Source organism: Notolabrus celidotus, chromosome 16 (assembly GCF_009762535.1).
Source record: "Notolabrus celidotus isolate fNotCel1 chromosome 16, fNotCel1.pri, whole genome shotgun sequence".
NCBI lineage: Eukaryota > Metazoa > Chordata > Actinopteri > Labriformes > Labridae > Notolabrus > Notolabrus celidotus.
The window spans coordinates 22776553-22787452 of record NC_048287.1 but is presented as its reverse complement, the minus strand read 5'-3'; the positions used below and the strand labels follow the sequence as shown (position 1 = coordinate 22787452).

Below are 10900 nucleotides of genomic sequence, written 5' to 3'. Positions count from 1 at the left end.
CTGAATTGCACATTTCTCTGTCTGCACACATTGTACGGGTGATGAATTTTTTCATAACTCAGCATTTTAAAATATTTTAAGATTACCAGTTTTGCATAATTAGAGGCACAGCTGACTTGACTGTCACACTGTAGCTGGTAGCGAGGGGGCTCAAAGCCCGCCTCTTTACCTCACACTAGCTTGACATAAGTTAGCTTGAGTTCAGCACTGCCGACTATAGGCTTCCAAACACGTCATGGATACGACGTTCATTTATTATACGGTCTATGGTGACAACCCAAATTGTAAACTATGACCAGCTACAGCCTCATCAGAATGAAAATATTGGGAAAGTTTCATTTTGTTAAAATAACTAAAGGTTTGGGCATAAGAGATTCTTCAACCACTTTGAATACATTTATACAACCCAGTTGTTTTACTTCCATGGTCCAGCTAAAGGCGGGTGAGGAGAAAATGGGAGTTTGATGAACTCAGTGGTTTGGTTTGTATCCTGTTTGTGTTTGCTTAAAGTTAAAAGAAAACTAATGCTGTGAGGATAGACATTTCCTGTAAAGAGTTTTATGTAAATACTTACACCTACTGTAAATATATATGCTCTACTTATTTCCATGTGCATCTTTGTACCCAGATATGCAATCCTACACACAGCGTGTAAACCTGTTCAGTGCTGACCGCAACATGTGTTCAGTCCTGATACCTTCCTGTAAGTGACCAGGTCAGTCATTATTGTATAGACCCCTGTACTGGATCACATTTCCACACTGTCCATCCCATACTCTGTGAAGTGGCAGGTGTCATGTTCACCTTCACACCAGTGACTGTGACACATTTAACAGGCACACTTGAGAAGATCCAGTCACAGTTACCAGGTCACTCTTTAAGCCTGCTCTTGGCCACAGAAAGCTTGTGGTTTCACATATCCAGTTTATCATTTAAGAGTTAAAAAGCAAATACTTGAACCTTATCTTTTTTATTTTGTCTTATTGATGGATTATCCTTTCCTTTTTTCCCCTAAACCAATTAGCTTGCAAAAAAACCCTTCAACTGAACATACTAATGTAATACTACAAAAGAGAACGCCAGTCCTAACAATGATCCTGATCATTTCTCAGCTGCTTTAAATGCTCATTTTCATAGAATACAAGTCCTACATTGTGCCCTGGATTTCCCTTAAGACTTTTCATTTTAAATCTAAGTGAAACTACTTATTTTGCATTGCAAAGTGTTGACATGAGAATATTTGCATGTTGTACAACAAGAAACCAGATAAGGCAGAGGGAGTTGTTTGCCTATAGGGACAAGAGAGTGTAGTTGCTGTCCTAGTTCAAGTTTGGCAGGGTACCTTTGCGTTCTTTCCCGTCTCTGTGTCTCACACAAGAACAAAAAAAAAAAGCAGTGAAAAAATGCCCCACAGCCTGAAATGATAAATGACCTGACAGAAAAACAGCCCATGAAGACACCCACTCTCACTCTCAAATATGTCAGTAACAATGCAGCCTTGCGATCAGTGTAATTAAATAGTTTTCAGCTCAGAAATACAATAGTCACAAAAATGACACAAACATCAAAATCAATCAGATTATCACAACAAACAAACAAAACTTCAGGCATGGAGTGGCGTCATTCAATCACTTCGATATTTCCTTATTGATGTCGATCAACTGGGTTTAGGGCCGCATAGATTCCTAGGAAACACAATCATGCAATTATTTTTCTCATTTGTACTTTATAATTAACTTTTTCTGTGATTTGAAGAGCTTGACTTACATAACCAGCGGGACTTTCTTCACATGATCACATATTGATCTGTATTCCGTCAGTTGTCCTTTCAGAATATTAATCTCCTGGTTCCAGGCGTCAGAAACTGCCTTCAAGGAAGCTTAGAGAAGAAAAGAAACAATTCAAACCCTAACATTAGTTCTCAAATTTCACCACATGATGGCACCAGTAGCTGTGTTTGAATTGTATACAAGTTTACCTTCAGTCTCAGTGTGCTCCTTCAGTGAGACGGTCAGATCATCAGCGTTTGTATTCTGAAAAAGTGGGCAAAAGGTTAGTCTAAGTGCCTGTAACTTGTGTTACAAAAACACTGAATACCTGTCAGTCTTTACCCCCATTATGACCCCAAACCTGTAGGACCAGACCGCAGGGTCTGACAGTAGGGAGTATTTTCATCTAAGGCTTTTAGGAATACGCAAAAAGAGTATCAATTGAACCATGTTGTTCAACTCACATCAGATAAATAAATAAAACAGCAATGTTAATATGAAGTATCAGGAGCAGATGTACATATTCTGTGGAAAAATGGCTCCTATTTCAAAATATTGTTTGGTGGAGTGATAGTACTTATCAATAAATTAACCTTACTAGTTTTAGATCAGCGGTTCCCGACCTCAGGGTAGAGTCCCTCCTTTGGGTCAGAAACCACACAGAAGAGTCACAACATGTCATGTGACAAGTTTCCTACACTAGACAGGCACTAAGTTTTTTTTAACCCAGAGCCGCAGGCCTAAAAGGGTGGGCAAATACTGATGTGCTCTACAGCAACAGATTTTATAATTACTTTAAAGCTCATCTCTTAAATTTGTTAACCTCTAATTGTAGTCGTTAGGTGCATGTTGAACATTTTCCTCCCATGTTGTGCAAAAGAAATATTAAGTTATATGAAATAAAAGTCAGGAACAACTTAACATTTTCTAAAAGTTAAATTAAAGCTCCTGTAAGGAGTTTTTAGTTGGTTATGAAACAGACTGAAATTAATACAGAGGCCTCATCGTGACTCACAAAAGTCAGTGACATGCCTGAGAATTGCAGTTATTTTAATATTTGTATCCAATGCTACCAGATGAAGTATGTTACAGGTGATGACACTCAAATGCATCACTCGCTGTTAAAGAAGAGAGGATAAGGCCTGGCATATTCTGTGGGGTTGTCTAAATCTTAAGGGGAAATGTCAATTTTCATCATGGTAATCAGCACTCAAGATTTAAAAAAACATCAGAATCAGCCTAAAATTGTGAATTGTATGCCTACCTTTAGATTTTCCTTTAAAAACCACAAACACTAAGCGTACTGAAGAAAAGATCAATATATGAGATGTACCACTTTGACCACAGGGGAGCCAAAATCAGCATAAACCCAAGGTTTGTCACAGGAGCTTTAAGTGAATGTACTCTAAGGCTTTGAGGACTTAATATGCCCTCCAAATACTTATTTTACACTTAAACATTTAGTGATGAGATATTTTATACGTTTCTGAACAAGGTTCGCTTGATCACAGAGTCATGCCGCACCCAAACATTGCAAAAAAAAAATCTGAACATGTGCTTTCCTGATCTCCAGTCTGTTCTGCTGGAGTTTCTAATGAGGGTACTAGTGCTGCTGAAAAGTCCCTCTAACATCTTTTGCATGAAGAAGCACAGTGTAGAAAAGCAGCTCTCTCTGGTTATATCAGATAGCAAATATTTCTGTGAAATAAAAACTAAAAAGTCACCTTTTCAGCTTGACAGGCATCAACATCTTTTTTAGCCTTCTCCAGCTCTGGGTTTAGTTTGGCCAGTGCAGCCTCAAGCTCTGTCACAGTCGTGTTCCCCCCAGCCAGGAGCTTTTCCATCGTCCCTTTCACCAAGTCTTCATTCATGTATAGATTTGCAAGTCTCTGTGTTTCTGTTTTCAGCTTTTCTTTGCTCCTGCTTTGCATGCTCAACAACTGATATTGGCCCATAACGACTATCAGGAGTCCCATGGACACCAGGTTGGACAAAATGGACACAATCCATTGAAAACGCATGGACGCTACTTGGAATGCTGTGATGCAGAATGAGTGAAATTAGAGAGACAAAGAGGAGTTGATGTAACATACACACCGAAAAGAACAGGTCAAATTGCTCTTAAAACAAAAACATACATACCTTCAGTTTGTGTCTTAAAATGTAGTTTCTTCCTCAAACCAAAGGATCTACTGCCTGTGTTTCTCTTTCCACCTTTTTGATTTTTACTTCTCCTCCCTTTCTCTGCAGGTTGTCTGAGTGTCTCAGTTTCACGATGCAAACAGGTTCAGCAGCTTTATAAAGACTGGGTGTTGCTGCTGGGCGTGGAAATCAAGGTGATAGACAGTAAAGGTAGACTTTACCCCAAAATAAGTAAATCAAGGGATTTTTCTGTGGTGAGGAGCTGACTTTAGCTTTTTATAGAGAGATGCAGGTGGACCAAATGATCACACCTGAAACTAATCAATGATGTGTGTGAGAGGAAGGGGGGGTCAAAGAACTTTACAATGAGAGCATAATACACACGCACTCACACGCCATGATCTTTGCAAAATATTCAGTTGATGGTTTAAAAATTACTTACAACCTTAGATTAAGTTGAAAATAGTGCGAAGACAACAAATCAAATGTTGATACTGAACCATTTTTATTGTTTTATGAAAAATGTTTGCTCAATTTGAAATGTGAGGATTTGGGGATCCCATCATATAAAGAACATTATATAGTTAAAGAATTCAGAGAATCTGAAGAAATCTCTGTACAAAAGGGACAAAGCTGATAACTGATACTGGATGGCCATTATCTTCGGGCTCTCAGGCAGCACTGCATTAGAAACAGACATGACTCTGTAGTGGAAATCACTGCATTAAAAACAGACATGACTCTGTAGTGGAAATCACTGCATTAAAAACAGACATGACTCTGTAGTGGAAGTCACTGCATTGAAAACAGACATGACTCTGTAGTGGAAATCACTGCATTAAAAACAGACATGACTCTGTAGTGGAAGTCACTGCATTGAAAACAGACATGACTCTGTAGTGGAAATCACTGCATTAAAAACAGACATGACTCTGTAGTGAAGATCACTGCATTAAAAACAGACATGACTCTGTAGTGAAGATCACTGCATTAAAAACAGACATGACTCTGTAGTGAAGATCACTGCATTAAAAACAGACATGACTCTGTAGTGAAGATCACTGCATTAAAAACAGACATGACTCTGTAGTGAAGATCACTGCATTAAAAACAGACATGACTCTGTAGTGGAAATCACTGCATTAAAAACAGACATGACTCTGTAGTGAAGATCACTGCATTAAAAACAGACATGACTCTGTAGTGGAAGTCACTGCATTAGAAACAGACATGACTCTGTAGTGAAGATCACTGCATTAAAAACAGACGTGACTCTGTGGTGGAAGTCACTGCATTGAAAACAGACATGACTCTGTAGTGAAGATCACTGCATTAAAAACAGATATGACTCTGTAGTGAAGATCACTGCATGGAATCAAAATCACTCCCAAAAAACACTGTCTGTAAACACAGTTTGTCGTTGCATCCACAAATGCCGGTTCAAAATGTACCATGCAGAGGAAACCATATGTAAATATAATCTATTTTTGCTGACTACTTCTCAGCAGCCAGAAGATGCCAAACTGTTTATGTTTTACAACAGCATGGCTCCATAGTAGAAGGCTCTGGTTGCTAAACTGGCCTGCCTGCAGTTCTGACATCAATTGAAAACTTTTGGCACAATGTGATGGGAAACAAATGAGTAGGACAACTGAGATCCAGCTGAAATCCTCTATTAGGCAAAAAAGAGACAAAATTTCACTTTCAAAACTACAGAAACTGGTGTCCTGGTTGCTAAATGTTTACAGTGGTGTTAAAGGAAAAGGTGATGCAACAGAATGATAAACATGCCCCTGCATTTGTTTTTAAATGTGTTTCTGGGATCAAATGTAAAATGAACATACATCTTCTATGAAATTATAAAATGTTTCAGTTTCAACATTTGATTTGTTGCCTTTGCACTATTTTCATTTAAATATGGGTTTAAATGATTTTCAAAACATCAAATTCTGTTTGGATTACATTTACTTTATGTCCCAGCTGTTTTGGAATTGGGGTTGTATTTTTTTTTCAGTGTAAGGAAATTTTATACATGAATGTTCGTATCTGATTTTTGTTGATCCATCTTTTTTTAAGCTCACAGGATTAACTTGTCTTTCAGGAAATACTGACTGTTTAGACCATAACAGTATCATAAAAACATACTAACAACAGATGGATGCACTTGTGTCTTTAAAAGGTCCCCTTTGTGTGTCATATTTAAGAAGATTTTGATCTTGGACCAATAGCTGAGGATTAAACCGGAGCTTCTTGTAGTTTCAGCCAGTAGTTTTTAATGTTTTTCTTAGAAGGGTAACACTTTCTTCGTGAAAAAAAAATCTCAGATTAAAAGCAAAAAAGTAGGGCAGAAAAGTATCAGATAAATAATCTTTTGATTCACTGGATATGAATCCCGAACCCAAGTCTGAGAATTGCTGTAGCCTCACTTTTCATGTACCTCCTTTGCTGTGCATCTACACTTCTTACCTCTTACGGCTAAAGCTTACAGCTTCGCCCACATCATTACGATGCAGCTTTTGAACACTGGTCTGACCGGCCTCACTGGCTTCTCTGGAGTGGAGGGAACAAGGTTGCTGTTTTTTAACACAAAACTGTTGAACAGCTAAAGAGCTTTTTCTGCTGTGTCAAGTTAAAACGCCTGCAACGGAAAAGACAGTTTTTCATCTGTTACTAAAACTAAGTTCTGTACATTTACATATGCAAATTAGCACATGTGAAAAAAAACCTGTGCTGTGCTCTGTGTTTGATTGGCAGCATACCAGTCAGCATGCAGCACTGTTTTATTAGCATGAGATAAATGATCCCACCAGTATCTAAATGAGCAGAAGTAATAATTTAATGGTACATTTACATTCTGTTTGCAGTGCTGCAGCTGAGCAAATAAAAGCCAGTGTGCTTGTTGTGTAGAGTTTCCCTCTCTAAATATATAAGACAATACTGACCAAAACAAGTCCAATCAATTAGGTGTGTTGAAGCACTGTTGCAAATGACAATGGAGGTGAGGGGTTAGGGTTATATCCAAGGTCAAACACAAACACAACAATCATATTGCAATAAATGGTTTAAAGAATATGTTAAAAATATATATAGTTATCGTTTTAGCTGTAATAAAACCCTCAAGAAGTAAGTCATGAACCCCTTTAACAGCACGATGCACACAGCAGGAATAATTGTGTGAATAAAAAAAAGCATCCTTTATTCCTTGTGTAGAAAACAGGAGGTGAGATATTCTGCTGTTTTGGTGGTGAGTGTAAAACATCCTTTGATAACAGAAGGCTCACTCAGGCACTTTTTGATAACAGGGTTGGGGGGAGTTTACCGAAAGGTCTGAGGTGAGGTTGAGTTCTGGGAAAGAAGTCAGAACTGATGTAGTGAACATGTCGTTCTGTGCCATGATCCTCCCACACTTCATCCTGTCAGCAAAACATCACTGATGGGATCTGTTTTTCTCCACTCCAAGCAACATCAAACACTCTGTTTAGTTACATATTTTCATGACACTTTGACATCAAGTTTAGTCTCCCAACTTGTTTTCTATAGTTACTTTTTAAACATTTGAAAAGTCCCACAAGCGAAGATTGTCTCTTGATGTCGAATGGTCAATTGTCCAGAGACATGGCTGCTGAATTTGGCTGCTTCAGTTTCAGAATCCTGCTTCTGTCCATGCAACATCCCTGTCATGACTTACTGGGACACTCTAAAGCTCGTCATCCCAGTTAGAATTGTGATCAGTAACACCTGCTTAGCCATGCTTTCCTCTGTTGAGGACTAAAAGATTGGAGAAAAGGTTGGTTCTGACACATTGTTTCCTGAATGAATGCAGAACTTTTGTATCAACCTTGACATGGAAAATGTATTAAAGGAATAGTTTGGTAAGTTGCAGACATCATAAGTTAAGTTCAAACACATTCCCCCCACCACACAAGCATACATCACCACTTCCCCTCACACTTTCCTCCCCTGTTTCCAAGCATCCCACGCCCACAGACTGCCTATCCTCATTATAAAAGCTGGTAACGATCACTGATCTAATATCAACTTGTTGGAGAACTCTGCCTTTTCACAGCATACAGAAATGATTTCAATGGGAGGCCTCACGGGGTTCTGGATACTTGCACTGCTGACTCTTCTTGGTGCAGACATTGGAGGTAATTTCTTCATGATTTTCAAATTATTTACACTTGATGTTCTTTAAAAGCTGCAATGATGTTGTCTCCTGTGTTTCTCCACAGAGTGCCAAAGAAACTCTCTCAATGAGCCTGACGTCCCCTTCCCGCCTGCCTTTCCCACCCCTCAGAACCTCGCTGCCATCTGCCTTCACGGTCAGGGTCGACCCAGGTACCCGGCCAGCTTCTTCCCGAGCTCCGGGGCCAGTCACTTCCGTCGCTGTGGAGATGCCATCAACCGTCTGGAGTCGTGGTACAGTTTGTGCTGCAGCGGACAGGTCGCCCAGGAGAGCAGCCAGATCCTCTGCTGCACCCGGCAAGCTGTGAGTGTTTGCTAGAGAAACATACCAAGACACTCAGTGAGAGACACAACTGTGACTGTGACAAGGTTACAGTGAATGGTACTCTTATTATTTATTTTAAAAAACGTTGAAGATTAAGGTGAAACTTTTGATTGTAATTTGGCTATCAGCTTTTCTGCAGAGTCCCTGCAAAAAAAGGAGAACAGATTAACTAATGAGATATGTTCAGGTTCAATCTGTTGTCTCACCATTTCTTACTTCAAAAACAAACAGAAGCACTCCATGTATCTTACATTTATGTTGCAGAATATTCCAATAATTAAATTTAAGCCTCAAATAAAAGCATTTTGATAGAAATACTGTTAGTTTTGAAAATGTAGATGAAGATTGGTTGGGTTCGTAACTTTAAAAAGAGGTTTAATTTGTGCCTTCTTGGGAGTATTAAAAGGGATAGTGTCAGGAGTTCCCGTACGGGCCTGAATATGATAAATATTAGTTTAGTTTAGTTTAGTTTAGTTTAGTTTAGTTTAGTTTAGTTTAGTTGACAGGAACTGTGCACAATACAACTGCTGATCCAGAGTTAGCTATAAAACTAATTTACATCCCTTGACAGAAAGATTAAAAAACACACAGTACAAAGAATAAAAGAAAAGACAGTATTCAAACAATACATACCTCACAACAAGTGCATCACATAAACAACATATTTCAAATTCCATTACACCTGTTGCACACAATGGTTTAATCAGTGATCTCATGATTGTAAAGATTCGTTCAGACTCTTGTGAAACAGGAAGATGATATCAAATATGTGACACTAAGTATCTTTCTCCTTCAGTGGAAACAGGCACTGTCTCAGTTCTGTGTGGAAGAATACTCCGTCATGACATCCCCCTATGAGTGCTGTGAGGACAGAGGAGACGCACGCTGGACCTGCTTTAACAGCGAGCTCCCAAATCCAGACTACAACCCTGTACCAGGGTACACTGCACCCGCAATCCCTCTGCAGCCAGGATTCAACTTCAATGCTAATGCTTGCTAAAGGTGAAAGATGAAAATCATGCATTATTTTATGCTATGTGAAACTAAAATGAACAAAACAGAAATCTAAAAGGGCCAGAAAATGAAGACAATTTATTGCATCAAGATTGGATAAATGAATTCAACATAAACAGTCAAATTTGATAATGAAAAGGAAATTATTCTGTGTGTCCTGCAGGTGACAGATGCTTAGAGGAGGACGGGACATGCTGGTGATGTTTGTGCTACAAAGGATGAAAACACAAAAGATTTGAGACAATTATGAATGTTTTTCTGAAAAGTTTTTTCATGAAATCAAGAAACACGTTTTTTTTTTGTTGCAAATTGTGTAACTCAGTTAAATGTTTGGCCTTTGCAAATTTCACTGTTTCTGATTTACTGTTTCGTTTTTTTAAGAAATAAAGGATTTACTGAAAAATGTCCAAATTCTTGTTTTTAAAATAAAGAAATCAATCTTGATATTAAATTGGCAGCTTCAATTACAGAAAAATGTCAAGGCTTCAAACAAGTTCAAGTCTCCAAGCCTTGTGACAATAATAAATACATGTAATAAAACAGGTGTCCACCAGAAGTCAGTGTTGGCCACACTGGTTGGTGGTTGGAAATTCACCCATTAGTGATCAATGACCAATCTTTGAGAGTGTGTGTATAGTGAAGTAAAAGACTCTCTCCCGCCACTCCCTCAATTACACTGTCCCCCCCATAAATCTTATAATAATATACGTACCTTTGAAGGAACTATGTGCCCCAGACCACAAAAACTACATCATACAGTAGAGTTCCTGTCCGGCTTCAAAATAAAACACAAAATCTTATGTCAGCTATGTTCCAAATTAGTAAAAAGTGTGAGGAGTGTTAAGAAGACTCCACTTTGTTTTGCAGTGATTGTATGTAACAAAGAACCTTGGTGCAATCTGAGGCAGTTGCTGTTTCTAAATTCAATCTGCTCTACAACACTCAAAGTCACACACTTCTTATTAGGTTTTCTGATGTATGTATTTCCCCCTATTGTTCTAGGATTCTATTAAGGATTTTAGGATCAATCCATTTGCTGTTACAAACAGAATGGTTGATTTAAGGGTTAAACTAGATAAAGTGATTTAAGGGACAGAATATAATACTAGTAAATAATAGTATATGACAATAACACACATAATAAATCATACAAAAATATGCAATTAAAAAGTGAGCCATTATTCGATATAATTTCCCCTGAAGGATTTTTAAAATCACATTAATCTTTGTTTGTCATAATCTGCACATAAACCATTTACATAAATGTTTCAGAATAAAATTAATACTTAGTTATTTTACATTGTTCCATTAAATTGTACTTGATTATTTGTTTATAAACTTTACAAGTTACGTACAATTTTTCAATGAATTGCACTCTTAACCATGCAAAATTAAATATTTTCTCAATTAAAATTGATTATTAATCCTGGACCTCGATTTATCCTGAATTGATTCATTATAATTT

At 37.9% G+C, this 10900-nt stretch overlaps 1 protein-coding gene across 1 annotated transcript; it reads left to right on the top strand.

Moving 5' to 3' along the window:
• Positions 1 to 7923: 7923 nt before the first annotated feature.
• Positions 7924 to 9782, top strand: LOC117828275 (extracellular matrix protein 1-like). The gene is made up of 4 exons (XM_034705313.1): positions 7924 to 8059; positions 8144 to 8400; positions 9218 to 9423; positions 9599 to 9782. The coding sequence occupies exons 1-3, from the start codon at positions 7987 to 7989 to the stop codon at positions 9419 to 9421; spliced, it is 534 nt and encodes a 177-aa protein (XP_034561204.1). The 5' UTR covers positions 7924 to 7986; the 3' UTR covers positions 9422 to 9423; positions 9599 to 9782.
• Positions 9783 to 10900: the final 1118 nt, after the last annotated feature.